The sequence below is a fragment of the Aptenodytes patagonicus genome, chromosome Z (assembly GCF_965638725.1).
Source record: "Aptenodytes patagonicus chromosome Z, bAptPat1.pri.cur, whole genome shotgun sequence".
NCBI classification, from domain to species: Eukaryota; Metazoa; Chordata; class Aves; order Sphenisciformes; family Spheniscidae; genus Aptenodytes; species Aptenodytes patagonicus.
The window spans coordinates 32,940,790-32,958,899 of NC_134982.1; the positions used below are offsets into that span (position 1 = coordinate 32,940,790).

At 36.6% G+C, this 18,110-nt stretch overlaps 1 protein-coding gene across 10 annotated transcripts in view; it reads left to right on the forward strand.

Annotated features, from left to right (window-relative positions):
• The window catches only part of KDM4C (lysine demethylase 4C), a 295,962-nt gene that overhangs the window by 71,087 nt on the left and 206,765 nt on the right, over positions 1 to 18,110 (forward strand). Inside the window, exon 9 of one of the 10 annotated variants that reach the window (XM_076363463.1) lies at positions 15,529 to 15,580. The exons of the other annotated variants lie outside the window; for them this stretch is intronic. Within the exon in view, the coding sequence (XP_076219578.1) occupies positions 15,529 to 15,580 (52 nt within the window). The remainder of the gene's footprint in view (positions 1 to 15,528; positions 15,581 to 18,110) is intronic. 10 annotated transcript variants of the gene reach the window in all.

Genomic DNA, 18,110 nt, shown 5'->3' on the forward strand with positions numbered 1-18,110 from the left:
ACAGGCAATTTTTTTTTTTCTTTCTTGGATTTCCTTTTTTCCCTTGCTGCGGTTTTGTAGATGTTTGAAGAACTTGGATGTTGGCAAATCAGTTCCTAATCACAGGGAATCCCCCTACAAAGCGCATCCTTTGACCTTGTGTCTGGATGTGTCCATCTTCTGGACTGCATGGTCCCATCTAAGCTTACAGGAGAAGGTAGTTCACAGAACAGAGAATTGGGTTGAGATGGAGGTCCTGTGTAGGAAATGTCCAGGAAATTGGTGATGTGAGCAGGTTCAGTCAGGGCTCTCTAATTCTTCTTTATGCAGTGGTGATTATTTTAGTTTCTTTCCTTCCTTTTTCCTCTTGTTACTGTTTAAATCCCCACAATCCCCCGTCTGGTGCTTTTCCAAATCCTTGTGTCAGGGTTTCTCACAACTCTTCATCACCCCTTGCCCAAATCGATACCCATACTTTCAAAAGCTTTCAGAGAAAGCACTGGCATTTCCGAATACTGCTTCTCATTGCTCACTGTGTCTGTTCTGTGGCACCACTTGGTGATGTTCACTCGGTATAAATGTATGTAAATTTTACTGCCTTCTATCAGGGATAGAGTCACACTAGGTGATTTTACTAGTCATTATAATGATTCTTTTGTATTGCAGCTCCTTTTAAGACGTGATTTGTTTTCAGATGTTGGTGCTGGCAAGCTTTTTGTTGTTTAGCTGATATGTAGAACCTGAGGAGAGAAGTCTACCAACCTTTTCTACTTGAAACTTGGGCTACTCAAGTACTGTTGCTGTCTTTCATAAAATAAAGTCAGTAATTACTCATACATTCTTCAGTGGTAGCTGCTTAGCAACGTGTTTTCTGTGGATAGGTTAGATCAAAGTGCTGGCCTGCAGGTTGTATTTTTCCCTTTGGTGGGATGAAGTGCAGTTGTTTCGATGGTAGGTTTGATGGATTTGTTTGCCACTGCATTCATTAGGTTCACATCAAAAAACTGACAGGCTGTTAAATGAAACTTTGGCTTAGATTTTCAGCTTGACTGTTTCGAGATCTTTGTGAAGATACTTTGTTTTTGTGCTGCAGCAGCCTCAAGCAGTTATGACTGTTTCAAAGGGAAGAAAAGTTATTTAGTATCCTGATTTGTTTGGGTAAAAGAGAGTCATTGTCTTGAGGATAGCCATGACCAGCTTATGCTATCCAAACAATATATTTATTATGAAATATTTATTGAGAGACAATATGCATGACTTAAATAATTTTATCAGAGAAGAAATTATACTTACCACACAAAAGCACTTTTCCACCTCTCATAATTTATTGAGGTAATAATTTTTTCAATGAGGATTATGTTTAGGTTGCTTTTGTACAATAAAATATTAGTTGTCTGTTTAAAAACAAAAATAAAAATTCTACTTAGTTGTACTTTTTTTTTTTTTAAATGTGGGTGAATGATTTAAAGGCCTAGGCTTAAAAAGTATCTTGCTACTCCTACAGCAGTGTTTTAGTGCTGAATATCAGAAATAGCTATGTGCATAAGCTCATGAGTGATTCTTGTATCAGCTTATTTTATTAGCTTGAATTAGGTACTGCTGTGAAGGAAACTTTTTTTTTTTAAACACTGCATGTTGATATATTTGATACCAGTCTGCAATGATATCAGCATCATTCAAGTTGTACAAATGAATGTTTTTACTTGCTGGAAATCATAATTAGCCACCTTATGTCGTTGACTTGGCTGCTAATGAAATCTTACAAGGATTCAGGAACCAGACATGCTTTCCATTTCTGGTCCTGATGTTAGTACACCACTTCAGAGCAAATACTGTGCATTCTGCAGTTTGACATTTCACTTAATCATAGTGCCACTGTCAGCTTTATAGTTGTCATGGAATGCTCTCTCTCATTTTTTCTTTATTTTTTATTTCTTTTATCTTGATCTGTTCCTTATATTTTATTTTAGCCCATCTTACTGCCATCATCTACTGCCCCTGTTTTGGTTCTTACGTCACAAACTCAGCATTTCCTGAGAACAGCATCTATTAAAATTTCCCACTCTAAAATCTGTTGCTGTAATGGGGGGATTGTCAGTCTCCCAGTGGGCAGTAACTTGCACACTTCTAAATTTCTAGTACTGTGACATCTTGAATTTAGAATTGTAATGGTTTTAGGAGTAGAAAGGAATAGTTATAATCGCAATATTTTTACCTGTAAATGCAAAAGAGAATTATGTTCTATTGTTTTTTGTACCTTCCTATTTTGGTAGAGGAACTGGTTTTAAGTTCATAATCTGAAACTTCATATGATTGTAGTTTTATGTTTTCACAGTCTGTGCTATGCTATGTGCAAGTACTGTTGTTATCTGAGTAGTGTATTCTGTGGTTCTGTAATTCAGTGTGGATTCTCACGCATCTTTTCCATCTGTACCTAGCCTAACTTTTTTTTGTGTGATGCTACAGACTAAGTTTATGCATGCATGTTTCTGGCACAAGGCTCTCATGCAAGGTGTACTGTTTTATTTAAATAAAAATCAAACCAACGCTACTATCAGATTATTTTTTTTAAATGCAGTTTTGAATAATAAAGGAGAGTTCCTTAAAATAAGATTTTAAATGTTGGAGTATATTCTGGTGACTGTGAGTGTGTAGAAATGATAGAATCTAATTTTCCTTGGTGTTTTTTTTTTCTTCTCTCAGTGATATTGCAGAAGTTCCATTTATCAAAGTAATAAATGTACCAAGTTGGCATGCTTGGTGGATGTTGAGAAGTTTTTGTTTTATAGCAGCTTTCACCAAATGAGGTGAATTTTTTCATAGAAAAAGTCAATAATTTACAATGAACTTGCCTTTTCAGGATATCATTTATATGAAATTTTGAGTAAATCAATACAGTTTGTCTTTCCTTACTTTTCATCAGAATGCAGATTATCATTATACTTGATGTACTGATGAAGAACTATTGTCACTAGGTACCTTTTTGTCCATATATTAATGTCACAGCCTGTAAAGAGAGATTACTTTCATTCCAGGTTTTTCAAGAAAAAAGAATTTGAACTAAGAAATTATTTTCATAAATTTGAGGTTCACAAAATAGACTCTCTGGGCTTGAATCAGCTGTTGAAACACAGGTGTCCAACACCATTTGAGATAGCTTAAGATATTTTGCCTTGCTCTGTCTGGCCAGAAGAGTACCAATCTCCATGAATCCAGTGTACTATTTAGAGCTCAGGCAGATGTCACAGATACCAGAAAGTGGTTCAGGTGTCAGTGCATGCCCAGGCAATTGAGGTGAGCCATCTGTCATTGTATTCTCTTATTTATACCATTTGCATAAGTAAAACAAAAAATTAACTGCGTTCTCCTACTTTAAGAGGAAGTCAATTCTCTAGCCTTGCTAGAATAATTTTGTATTTTGACACTGGGAGGCGACCTATCCCAGCAGGCAAAAAGATGACTTAAGTATTAGTGTTCAGTTCTCTTAAAACCACCGCCGCCAACCTTTCTTCTCATAAACCAAGCCCTCCCCCAACTGAATACTATTATTATTATTATTATTATTATTATTATTATTATTATTATTATTACTATTTTGCAACCATTTTGACTCTGAGTTTGAACCATCAGAGAGTTCATGTCTTCACAGTTGTAGCAGGTAACTCTAGTGCTAGGTATTGCTGATAAGCAATGTCCTCCAGGTGGACTAGTGCTGGAAGAGTGAGATACGCTTCTGTTTCATGGATTTCGTAGTAGATTGTTGCCACCAGAAGGAGGTATGGAAGTTCTCAGGTTACTAGAAACCATTCTGCTGGTGTTCTTCCATGCAGTTTCTGTTGGTTTCTGACATTGTCTGGAACTCAAATGTTTCTGCCTCTTTTTTGTTTTTTTTCTTTTTTCTTTTTTTTCTTTCCCTCTCTTCTGTATGTATCTTCTACTGGGAATTTCTATAGGATTCAACTCTACTGGAAGTGAATCACTCCTGCAGCTGGTACTAGATTCACTAGTTTGGCTCAGGCCAAACATACTGTGGAGATAAGCACATACTTGTAATTTTCCTCTCTGTTTTTTTGAGAGTCTGTGGAATATTATGTAAAAATGAGGGAGAAAGGTTGAATAGCAGTATCATAGATTTGAAACACACATGGCTTATTTACTTCCTTCATCTGAAAGAATACACTGTAAATATAAATACACAATTGAAAACCCTTGACTTAGTCTGAGCAGTAGAGAAGGCTTGTATGAGTGAAGAAGAATAAATGATATACCCACATCCTGATGTAACTACACCAGGGCACATAAAGTGTAGGTGTTACTTTTAGTACAAATGAGCTTATGTAGCCTAGCAGATATGTGAAACAGGAGCTGAACGTGGGAAGATGTCTCAGCAGCAGGTTGGTTGTCCCCACTGTGCTTGCTATTTGAGTGAGTATGACTTGCTTATACGCTACTAGTTAAAAAGTCTTAAGGTTTAAAATTCTTGAAAAGGATCTTAAATGAACTGTATAACTTGTACTGGTTTGATTTTAGATAAAACCCACAATAAAACATATTGCTATGCTTTGTAAAAAGGAGGTTATTGAAGTATATCTTGAAATAATTTTCTGAAATGTTTTATAGCAAAAAAAGTTGAATTGAGACCTCAGTGCTAGTGTGGTTGTACTCAGTTTTTAAGGTTTGTCTTTCTGCCTGAAGCATTAACCACTTTCAGGTTGTTGGGAGAAAGTGTAGAATCAATCACCTTGAAGGTGTTGTCTTTCTCTGAGGATGTGTATAGTCACCTCTTAACTCAGTTACAATATTAACACCAAAGAAAAAGTTGTATTAATGTGTTAGATAAAGTGCACTTCTGTACGGTTCATTACAAGACCTTGCATACATACTTAGAGTGAAATAAGTGACTTCATTCTTTTTAAGTTTATAACCAATATAACCAAATAATTTCAGTTAAGAGTCTCTATTTGTTCCCTGTATGTAATATGGTCTCATATATTCAGCAACCTCATCAGGTCAATTACTAACTTTTAGATCTTAACAACAAAATCACCTGGTCTTACCTTTGCCATGTGACATCCCATGCGCTTGGGATTCTGGGGGAGAATTTTTCACCTGCAGTTTCTGTTGCAAATACATATCCATTATCTATATATAAAAAGATGGATTGCTCTAGGGAGATAGAACAGTGTCTGCTTCTAGGGGGCAGTCTAGTTTGAAATATCCAGCAAACATCTGAATGAAAAATAAAAATTTATTTTATCTTGGTGTCATTGTGTTTATGTCTGGATTTTCCAACTTAATCCAATTAAGTTATTTCAGTTACTTCTTCTGAATACCTTAATGCAGGACAGTAAATGCTGTGTTTTGGTGGCCTTTTCAAACTATGTTGAGAACAATGACAGTATCTAAGAAAGACAGAGAGGTCTGAATATTTTGATGCATTATTATGCATGCTGTGGGGATAAATCTGTGATTTATACGTAGAGGAGAAATTTAATTCAGGTACTGCAATTTTGTTTTGTTTCTTTTTCATGCTCCCCTTTTTTTAATTTCTGTTTCCAATGACTCAAGAGAGAGACTGTAAAAAAATTACTCAGAAAGATACCATCAAGAAACCCGAAAAAATCCGCTTCTCTATGTTCTTCTCCCTTTTTTATGTAGGTGATGACAGGGTGTTGATATACTTGACTTAGTGTATCAGTCATTAATTTGTTAATCAGGATATAAGAATGTATCTTAGAATCTAAGATTGGACAAGATTTTAGAAAAAAATCCAGATGGGTGGCATTTAGTATGTCTATTGAATGTCTTTGAAACAGACTGTGAGCTAATTCCTTGGCAAATGTGTTTGAAGTTAATAATTCTAGTACTTTATTGTAAATCAAGTGAGTTGTTGGTTTCTATGTACTGTAGATGTATGTATGAATGAAATATTTGAACCAAGCAGTTTTAAAGGGAGTTTTAATGCTGGAATTAAGATTACAATGTAATAAGAAACAATGTCCTAGGTGATGCTGTTGATGTTCTGTGAACATTATCGGATAGCTATCAGAGTGGGTAGTGGGACTTGAGGGAGTCTAGACATAACACATTCTGGCAAAAGTCTTCACAGATAATTCTGTTTAAATAAAATCTAAAATTTATATATGATCCCTGAAAGCGGAAACCTCAGGAAAGAAGAGAGGAAAAGTTTTCATAATTACATATCTTTTTTGTGTAGGTGAGATATCTAATTAGATGTGGCTTCATGTTGTGTCGAAAGTTTTGCTGAAGAAATTCCATGTATTTAGAAGCTGTAAAGAGTGCTGCCTTAGCCTGTTTAATTAAGTGAGTCTTATATCTGTCCTTGCTTCATCTCCAGTTCCCTCTAAGGTGCGAGTTTAGTTGCAAAGGGGTGATAAGAAGAGGATAAAGAAATAATGTGCTAGAGCTTGCTGGGTGTAAGAGGAGGAGTGTTTTCAGTCAGTCAAAGAGGACAAAAGAATAAGGCGTGGCTCTCAGGGTTACTGTATTTTATACAAGTTTCATGCTGGGTAGAGATAAGAGACACAGATACCTGACTTGAAGTCTGCACATCTTAGAACTACCTATTGTATCTGTGATTATAAAGTAAGTTACTTGGAGGTGGTGGAATTGTTAACATACTTTTGTCATGAAAGAAACTGTTAAAGAAATAGTAACAGCATTATGACAAATGTCAGACCGGAAAAAATCTTGGGTGATTCTAAAAATAAATGATTGGTTACATTTTTAGCAGTTGTGACATTAGGGTGACAATAAACAATAACAAACAGTAAAAAATGTAAGTGTTGAAATGGGACACTGCATGGAATATATCTGCAAAGAGATAATAAGAAAAAGATTGAAAACATCATGTGCTAGAATTTGTAGGGAGTAATAGGAAGAACATTTTCTTTTTGCTTGATGTGATACAGGCATTTACAGTCTGAGTTAACTTTGGTGCAACACTGGTTTAGCTGAAAGCTGGCATGTTCAAGTAATTTCCTGAAAAAATGACACAGGATTTTATTTTTAGATTTTTATTCTAACTCAGTTAAATTGTGGTTTTGGCTAAATTTCAGATTTTGAGATAGGGAATCTACCCTCCACTTTAGATAGAGGAGCTGCTAATAATAGTAAGACAATATTAAGCTACTTGGTATGACTAAATCTATAAAATAGCAACTATCTTCAACTCAATTTCAGACTTTCCTCTACCCAAAACAGAGGCAGAGTGTTTGTGGAAAAGATGCTTGAGGACCTGTGAAATGGAGAGAGAAGAAACAGTGAAGAAAAAATGGACATAGGCTGCTGAGGCACTGAAAGTGTGGTCCTGAGAAAAGTGAGAGCTTTGAGGGACTGAGGGAGATACAAGTAGAATTTCTGTGCTTGCCATTCCAATCTTTTGCTATTTGATGACTGTTGACTATAGAGGATAAATATTTTTTACCTGCATGCAAATAGGTTAATATCAAAGCAGTACCCACCTGCATGATGAATTTCATCTCCTACAAGGAGTGGTCTCAAGTGTTGTGTAATACTCTGAACAAGAAGAAGTAGGGTGTTACAAGTGAAATAGTTTAATTGGTGCAAAATTAGCAGTATTTTGTTGGAAAAAATACAGTAAAAGAACAAGATTTTTAAGTTTTAGACTGGACCTCAATACAATAACTAGATATTGGACCCTTTTAGTGTAAAAGTACAATGAGAATTTGGGGTGGTTGTGCTTTTAAATTCTGCCTGTGTTGGTTTAGGTCCAGAGCTGGAGAGGAAAATTCTTGAGGTCTTCTCTAAAGCTGTAGCAAACACATTTAAAATCAAGTTTTCATTGTGTTTGGTAAGAAAGGAGGAACTAATTTGTCAGTCAAGCCCCCCTGTGTTGTTAGTAAAAGTCTGTATTCTGCATAGTTAAATAAAATGTGATTGCTGGTGCCTTAATAAAGCAGTAGTTGGATATAGGTCCTTGTATACTTTTACTGCTATTCATAACTACTTGGTCCCCACAGGCCTACACCCTCTAATCCTTATTAAACTATTAATCTGCATGCAGCCAGCCCCACTGAGCAAAGTGTTTCCAAGTTTGATTTCAGGATCTGACCCTTTTGTAGTGCAGGCTGAAAAGATAAATCAGCGGTCTATCTCGGGGAAGTCAGTTGTTGGATGAATTTGCATGATTCTGCACTTGTGCTCCCTGATTAGGCTGAAGTAGCTGCTTTACTCAATGAATTGCTTGGAAATTCTTACTGGTTTTTAGAAAAAAGTGCTGCTGGCAACGTAGCTTTAAAATGGGCTCAGAGAATGCGTGCAATTTCTATGCATCTCTGATCGGAAATAGATCAAATTCTCTTTTATTTGTTTGCTAATCTCTGATTTGTTGACTTTCAGAAGTTATTCTGTGTTTGGTATACCCTAACCCTGCTTGCTTTCAAGAGAGCTGGTGCAATCACACAAAAATTGTAATTGTCAAATCCAGTCCATTTAATCTTTTTTTTATATGTTTATTTAAGATTTTTTGTTGCTCTAGAGCTGTTCCTCTTTCTCCTTCACATGCTGCCTTCCCAAACTGAAAATGCAATTTCTACAATAATCTCCAGTTTTAGGAAACTGGCGGAGAATTCTGTTACCATTACTTGTGCAGAGCGTTCTTGACGTTGTAGAAGTTGTTCTTTTGCTTTGGGCAAAGCAGGTAACGGCAAATTCTGGACAAGCCAGTCAGTTTTCCGATTGAATTGTTATACAATCCTGTAGGTTTGATATTTGCAGCTAGGGGTTAGGGACTCTAAGCCCAGGTACGCTTACAGGGCTTTTCTTCCCATGATGCTCTTTGCAATAGCTGCTAAAAAATATATGTGGTTTACTTGTCACTATTTGAAGTTTATAAATTGCTTCAAGAGCATTCTAACTGAATTCTTCTTTCTTTTCAAAATAGTTTTCTTTTCAAAATCATCGGTTTATTTGTAATTGTTATCAAGCAGTTCTCTATCATCTGTTTAAAAAAATGAAGTGCCATATGGTAGTGTAAAAATGTTTCATGCACGTATAGGTAGAATAGTCAGTCATCAGGAACTCCTCATATATGACTCGATTGAGTGGTGATAGTCTTCTGAAAACAGGACAGTTTCATAGTTTTTCTGTTCATGATCTCTAAATCCTGAACATCTTGTAAAAAAACAGTTTAGGGCATCTTGTAAAAGAGAGTATAGAGCACTGGTGTTTTTTTAGGAAATTGTTGCATATTTGGATTTTGTTTTCCCCCCTCTACTTGCAAAGTGATCAGAAAGAGTCAGCATTAATCAGTAAATCTGAATAAAGAGGTGTTGTACAATCTGTAACTTAGAGGATTTCAGTAAAGCATCTCTACTTACAATAATTGCAATATCAGCAGAAGAACAGGTAGATGGTTTCCTTTGCCGTATTTCTGCCCTTTCGCTCACATACTTTGTTTTGATTCCAACAAAAACAGGGTCTGTAAGAATAAAAAGATGGAAGCTCATTAATAATATTTATCAGTTTCTGGTGGTCAAATCACTGAAAGGAAGAACCTGAGAAAAGTTTTCCAATCTTTACCACTATGTCCTATAGGTCTTTGGCCTCTGAAATAGAGCATTACACCATGTGTTGCAGGAGGGAAACAGATCTGCAAACTTTTAACCAGTTAGCTCATTGGCAGTGCATGCATATATATATATTTTTTTTTTAGAATAAAGTCATCTCAATATTTCTTTTTTAAGCTTAGAAACATATCAGAAACACCCCAAGGCACACATTTCAGACATTATAATTTTTTTTTTTAAGCTATTGGTACATGTTAGAACCTGGGGAGCATTTCCTGTTTATTATAATGGAGAGTTATAAGTTGTGTATGATTTTATCTTTGCTTACCATCTTAGAATGGCATTCTGTATGTTCTTCAGATTGTATCAGTCTCTTTTAAATCTTCACTTTTTCTTCCTTATTATAGGGTCTTCTGCCTGGTAAACAGTACAATCTTCCATGGTCCTCTTGTGGCTGTGGCCAAAACATCCCTGCAGTACTTCAGAAGGGCTTTGCCCTCCTTCCTTTTGTGGTGTTGACAAACTTGTTTATTAGTTGCTTGATCTTGCAGACCTAGTCTGTCAGAGTTCTTAAAAGAAGCTGCCCCTCGATGTTATAAGCATTGTAGTTATTGAATCTGATATTCAAAATTACGAGGTCTTTGCTTTAGTTGGGGTACAATTAGAATTTATTCAGAGGGCATTTTTAAGATGAAGAAAACTTTCAAAAAATGTCATGCTCTTGAATTTCATGTCTTTGTGTGGGATAGAATATGGAAATAAATACCAGAAAATCTGTTCTTGCAGCATTTGTGATCTGGAAAAATTAAAAGCTAACTTTGTAATGCAAGAATTTTTTTATATTTTTTTTTAACTACTTTGGCATAAATATATTTTGACAAGCTTCTATAGCTAACCAAACATTTTTATTTCTGACTTTTGGAAGGTGCTGAGCATATTCAGGTCCTATTGACAGCTAGCATAATTCAGCATCTCTAAAAAGCAAGCATTTTTTTATTTCATTTCAGACAGAATTTTAGTGTTAATAATGACTACCAGTGGGTCTCCTGCAACTTTTTGGCTCTGCAACTTTTATGAGAAATGCTACATATATTTTTATAGGCAGATTCATGTTTTCTGTGAGACAGCGCTTCTGCTGTGTACTCAACAGGTGCTTGAGTACCACCTCTCTCTTGCAAGAGAGGTAACTTCAATAGAACCATTCAGTTGCTTTGTGTAACATGGGTTACCATAATCAAATGGGCAGTGATAGTGTAGTGCATTTGTACAGAATCAGCCTGGAGGGTGAAGTGAATTTTCCTTCCTCTGGCTTTGTTGCTAAACTCCAACATGCGACAGAATCAGTATTTTGTTTCATAAAAATGGTGTGTCTAGCACATAATGGCTAATTTAGAATAATACAAATTTTTATTGACTGCTGTGCTGCTTGTAAAATTGTTACAAAACAGTTTGAATTGGAAAAGCTTTGAATCCAAAGAGAATAAATTTAATGTGAATGCCTTTAATTAAATTTTGCTTAATTTAAATGATGTAATTTGTATTGATTATGTTGCTGCAGTTCATTTGGATTTTTATTTTTAATTAAGATTCAGTAATCTTGTTTTACCTTGCAGAGCTATTCATAAAATGACTGTGAAGAAAATGCATGTTAATTAAATTAACACTTATATACGTTTATTAAACAAAAATCAGGCTGTAATTTTTTTTTTTTTCTTTGTGAAGGTATGTTCTACATAGTAATATTTCTTACAAGGACAACAATCCAATTTTATTTGGATTCTTTTTTTTTTTTTCTGAGCAAATCCATGCTCATATAGTCCTAAAATGATGTAGGTGCTTCTTTTGCTCTAAATACCTCAGAGGCTGCCAGCATTACCTTCTGAAGCTGCTGGGATGATTACTAAAGTGCAGTATAATCCTGTTATTTCCTTCTGCATCCTGTAACTTGCTCTGTGGCTTCTCCGTATTGGCTGGTGTCTGTGCAGCAGTGAAACACAGTCTCAAACTTGAATCACCTCTTAATAATTTTCTGGCAAGGAAGTTGCCAGCTGATAGTACTGATATGTTGAAAAGTAGTTACTTCAGATACTGGTAACATAGTGGTACTATGTTAATTCTGTCATACATTCTGTCATAAGGGGAGACCTTATCGCTCTCTGCAACTACCTGAAAGGAGGTTGTAGCAAGGTGGGTGTCTGTCTCTTCTCCCAAGTAACAAGCGATAGAATGAGAGGAAATGGCCTCAAGTTGCACCAGGGGAGGTTTAGATTGGATATTAGGAGAAATTTCTTCACCGAAAGGGTTGTCAAGCATTGGAACAGGCTGCCCAGGGAAGTGGTTGAGTCCCCATCCCTGGAGGTATTTAAAAAGATGTGTAGATGTGGTGCTTAGGGACATGGTTTAGTGGTGGATTTGGCACTGCTAGGTTAATGGTTGGACTTTATGATCTTAAAGGTCTTTTCCAACCTACACAATTCTTTGATTCTATACCAGAGCAGCAGCTTAAAAATGCTGAGCTAATCATACCTTAGTGTTATAGCTGGAATAAAAATTATATGGGATGTTCACAAACTAGACAGAAATCTGTAGCAGTTTGTGTCCTGAGGTGAATGTGCTTTCTGGGGTCTCTCATTTCTGGTTGTTACATCTCCTGTGAGTTCGTTTGCGATTGGATGACTGATAGGTTTTATTGTTCTTCATAATAAAATCATAGCAACAAGCAACTCTGTGAATTGTCCCATGAGTTCTTTCTGCAGTTATAATGATTCCTGCCTGTATGCATAGGTTGGAAAAATAGTTGACGGTAAAAGAATCTTCCTTTCCAAATTGTTTCTTCAGTGCCTTTGTATGTGGGCACGCATTTGTGTGTTTGCCTAGCCTGTGGTTTGTGATTATGCTTGCTTTTCAAGCTTATGTACGATTAAGCATTTTCAAAGTAATTAACAATAATGTTGTGTAAAAGCATTGTGAAGCAGCATATTTGCCAGGTTTTTCATCTCTTGCTTCCCTAAGATAATGCACAGCAGGTCTCCCTGTTATTAGTGTAAACTAATAATTGTACTTACTTGTTTTTCTTTCTTAAGTGTCCTACTAACCAAGATAATACAGCAAGAAATGAAGTACAAAAAGCTGTGTTTAAGGTATTCTATAGATGCACTATAGACAATTTGCAAGTATTAATAAGGCTACTTTTCATTGAACAGTAATGAATTTGGATCTTTTGCATGAACAATCTGCAAATGTTCATGTTAAAAATACAATTCCTAATCCAAATTCCTTGCTTTGCTTTATTTTCTCCGTTTAAGTAATTTATAAAAGAATTAGTTGGTTACTTAAAATAATGTTTAAACTGTTTTGCATTGCTATCTGTGTTCTGTTTTGTCTCCAGTTGCAAATACTTGAAAATATATGAATATATGGTAGTGTCGTGGATGGAGTGAGACTGCACTTGTAAGAGAGAAGCAACAATACTTTATTGATAGAAAACAGTGAGTTGAAGTGTGAATTAACAAAGTTCAATGGTAAATGCGACAGCGAACAAGATTCGATGGCAAGGTACACTTGATTATTTACTGCATAGGGGACAGGGTCAGACAATACTGTCAGGAAGACCCTCCCGTTGAGTCATGAGGTTCAGAAAGGACCCCCTTGCTTTCTAAACTCCTTCTCAGAGAGGAGTTTAGGTGCGGCTGGATCCAATCCTAGTCCCAGTCTTCGTCAACGGTTTATGTCTAAAGGATTATATATGTGCAATCAATCCTTTATATCACTTAGCTAAGATTTCAAAGTTTAGCATGCTATTAGTCACTTACCGAGTATCTGTTGCGGCAAGGAATCTCTCAACTTCAAGGAGTAACCTTGAGAGGCATCCCTTCTCAAGGAGAGATCCTAGCATGCAGCCTGCTGCATGCAGGAGAGCTCAAAGGGCTCTTGGGCTGCTCACTATTTATAGGGGTAAGATGATTGACTCATGGTCATATTTACATACTGATAACTGTGGTTAGGTGGGCATATTTCTCACAATAACCAAGGGCTGTTGTGTTGTTATCTGGCTCCCCAATCCACTTCGTTAATGGACGAAGCTATCACCATCAGCATCCATTAACGACTGCTCCTGGTAGTTATCACTTAAGCAGGGTTACAGGAGATAAAGGTCAGGTTGGGTGGGGGAGCACACCGTCACAGGTAGAAAAACTGAAGGAGTAGTCAGATGATCAGATTTGACTGCCCTGATATTGTGAATCTTCAGAAATAAGACACAAGTTTATTGATACTATAGGGCTTTTGAAAGCAAGTTGGAATTGATATCGTTGTTTTCTCAAAACTAGTCGTAAATGAGAATGCTGACAATTACCCAAATAAGATTTTTTTTTTAATACTTTTTAATTTTTGCACTGTTTTAATTTCATACTTAAGAAGATTAGTTGTTAACTTTTTGCATTGATGTTAGGTCATAGATATCATAGCTGAATAAAGCAGGTGTGAGGAGGTCTGGCAAATGGACTGTTTTCAGTAAATCCAAAAAGGGAAGGCTGTGAGTTAGGCAAAGGGGATTCATGTCACATTTGTTATCTTAGTCCTTCGATAACTGTAGTGACCAGAGAGATAAATGCAGATCTTTTCATGTCATTTCCATAATTGTTTGGCCATGTCTATAAAAATTGCTAGTGATAAACTCTGTTCTGTGCAGAGTCTGAAAGACTCTGATAAATAGCTTTTCAGAAGGAAGAATATAAAGTCAGGTGACACACAGAAGTGTTGTTTCTTGAGAGCTTCCCTAGTGTGTAAAGCTTACAGAATTTCTTGACATTTTAAATACAGTGAAATGAGGAAAAACTAGGCTTTTACAGAAGACTTTCCCTTTTTTCTTTCTCTTTTGTCTTTTTTTTCCCTATTTTTTCTTTTTTCCTTTTATTTCTTCTTTTTTTTAAAGTAAGTCTTCTATTTGTTACAGTAGAACTGCTCATGATTTTGCTGCTGGGTTTTAGAAACTACTGGTTTGTTATGATGGTTTACGATAGGCAAAAACTTGAATACAAGTTGTTTGCTGGACATGAATGCATCATTTATAGTTAGAAGAGGTGAGAATAAAAGTTATTTTAATGGTTTTCTTGTATTTACTCTTAGAAGGAGTATGCCTTTATAAAGTGCAGTTTTACGGATAGTTTAGCAGTTCAGAACTTCCTGGACCAAGAAACCACTTAGATTCTTCAGAATTTTTTATGGACCCCATGGGGTTTGGTGAATACCAGAGGGTGTTACAGGAGTGTCAGTCAGTATGATGATAAACAAGCTCTGGTGTACTGCAACTGTGTTGTGCCTACTGAAATACGTAGATTGGCTGTCAAGTGATTCCTCTATCTCCGTGTCGTGGTTTAACCTGGCAGGCAGCTAACCACCACACAGTCGTTTGCTTGCTCCCCCCACTCCCAGTGGGATGGGGGAGAGAATTGGGGTGGGGGGGGAAAGTAAGATTCGTGAGTTGAGATAAAGACAGTTTAACAGGACAGAAAAGGAAGGGGGAAAAATAGTAATGATAAAAGAATATACAAAATAAGTGATGCACAATGCAATTGCTCACCACCCGGTGACTGATGCCCAGCCAGTCCCCGTGCAGCATCCCCCCTGGCCAGCTTTCCCCAGTTTATGTACTGAGCATGACGTCACATGGTATGGAATGTCCCTTGGGCCAGTTTGGGTCAGCTGTCCTGACCAGCTTCTTGGGCACCTCCAGCCTTCTCAGTTGGTAGGGCACGGGAAGCTGAAAAGTCCTTGCCTAGAGTAAGCACTGCTTAGCAACAACTAAAACATCGGTGTGTTATCAACATTGTTCTCATGCTAAATCCAAAACACAGCACTGTACCAGCTACTAGGAAGAAAATTAACTCTATCCCAGCCAAAACCAGGACACTCCAAAGAACCATTGCTTGAATTAGTAGATCTCTTATTTAAAATGAAGTTTGCCTTTCAGTATAAATTTTTTTTTTTTTTTTTTTAGGGCAATGATCACTTAGGAGTCACTCATACAAGAAAGGCACATAGTCTAACAGGTACTTTTAGCAATACTTGGCATCCTGGTTGAATTTGTGGTCATAGTTACTCTGTCACCCTGTCACTCTTACAAATAACTTACTTTCATTACTGATTTCGGGGGGAAACTTTGTCATAATCTGAACTGTTGCTCCATGTCTGTTGGTGGAAAAACAGTTTTCATTCTGTTGTTTGCTTTTCATTATTCCCATTTAGCATCTTTGACTTTTTTTTTTTGTTTCTTGATAGCCCAGAAAAGAAACTGTTTTATTTTATATATGCCCTTTACTGTAATTGTGAAATTGACTTTCAGTATTGTTTAATCACTGAAATAACTACTCAGCAGCACTACTTCACTGCAATATAAAAAATGTGCACACAACTTTTTAATGAGTGGTAATACTGAACAGCAATCAGAGAATCTCTGTAAGGCAGATCCTAAATATAATCTGCATTCTTTTTTCAATTCTGAAAATACATTTTTATCTCCTATGTAGGAGAGCATTGGTAGACCTCCTGTCTTCCATCCTTGAGCTCTTAAGCTTTTGTGCAAAGTTTATTCTCTGAACATTCAATCTCTTCAAGTATTTTTCTGGCAGGTTTAGGTTTTTAGCACTATGAATGGGTCTAGATACCAGAAAAGATTCATGACTTCCTGGCCATTCTTAATTCTTACTGCATTTACTGGGAAAGCAAGTACAGAAAAATTGTAGTTCCAAGTTCAGGAAATACCAAGTTTAAAATTTCATAGTATCATGTATTTCATTAAAGTTACCATCCAAGAAGCAATTTTCAAAGTGGGTGGTTTGCAATAATGAAGACAAGTGAGATGGTAATTCTAGTAAGCCACAGGTGAAATTAGCACAACCTGGGCAACAGCTTTAATGCAAGTTCAAAGATGGGAGCAGTTCAGTGAGCAATTGCTTCATTTGATCTTAGAGGATTATTAGTTTATCATGCCATTTTTGGGCTTCTTGTGTATTTTCTTAGAAGGGCTTTAAAACAAAGATTATTTCTGTTACTATTTCCTTTGCACCTCCTTTGGGCTAGGGCTTCTTTTGTAATCACATCAATTCTCTGATCATCATTTCAATTTAAGAGAATAACCTATGTTTTTAAGGCTTCTGTTTCTAAAACCACCATGATAGTCTTTCCCTTCAGTTGGTTTTTCCTGAGTCCACCCTGACCTTTTAGGTCCTTACACTGAGTACTTCTGACTCAGAACGTCAGGCCTGCTTTTCATGAGATCCATAAAACTTCAAATTATTCACAGCTGTCACTTCAGAATGACCAGAAGCCACCCTTATAAACGTTGGTTTTTCTGCCTGGGGCAATTGTTTTGTCTTCATAGGAATATCTCAAGTTCTTCTAAAGTCCCGTCTAAGGATGTACCTAGACTGGGATTTATGTGTGGTTGTTGAAACTGTTTTTGCTTTGGAAACTAGAAAATGCTATATAATTCTAGGAAATCTCTTCAATTTCTTGGATTTGGGCAATATGAGTGTATGTAGTGTTGCTTTAGTGCAGCTTGACATGGTTTACATGTGTGGCTTCAGTGTTCTCCCCTGGAAGAGTTAGATTATTACTTACAGGAACATCAACTTGGTGAGGCTTGAAGACCCCACACGATGAGGAAGATGGAGAACTTCCATCTTCTAGGAAGTTCCATCTTCATGTCCTTCATGAATCCTGAAACCCTTTATAGAAGAGGATGGCAGCACCTCTGTTGTCAGATGGTCACAAGCAGCCTCTACATGGTCAAATGTTTTTTCTGGTGAAATATGTGAATGAAAATGGCTGCAGTCTTTCACTTGGACCTCAATCTTGCTAGATATGAATGGAGACTATTCTTAGTACACCTCTCCTGATGATGTTAATACCTATTTTGGAAGTCCTAGTTTGGCTTGGATATTGAGCTGTTTACCTTTCCCAAAACAGAAATGATGAGGTACTACATAAGCAGTAAAACTACAGGCAACCTGGAAACTCCACTGGCAAAAATAAAGATATCTGGGGGCTTAAGGCATGTGTCTGAAGACTAGCACATTTGAATTGTTGGGATAAGGTGAAAAAGATTTTTTTCATGGAAACTTGTAAGAATGTAAGCACTTTATGTGTCTGAGGTTGGTGTTTTTTTTCTTTTTCCCTTAGTTTGCTGATACCTGCTTCTCATTTCTGGTCTTGTCATTGTAGTTGAATGTCAACATAGTTGAACAGTCAATGTCAGAGTACGGGTGAGCTGGAGATTACTGCTGTACATATGTATTGGGATAGCTGTTTATTGCTCTGATAACTAAGTGCTTTGTACTTCTGATAATGCTCAGGATCTTCAACAGAAAATACTTTTCTTTTTTTTTTTTTTTTTTTTCCCCAGAAGCATATCAGAAGTCCATTGATACATGTCCTGAAAAATTTAGAATCTAAGCAATGAGCTTGGGAGGTTGTTGTGGTTTAACCTCAGTTGTCAACTGAGTACCACACAGCCGCTCGCTCACTCCTTCCCCCCACTCCGGTGGGATGGGGGAGAGAATTGGGAGAGTAGAAGTGAGA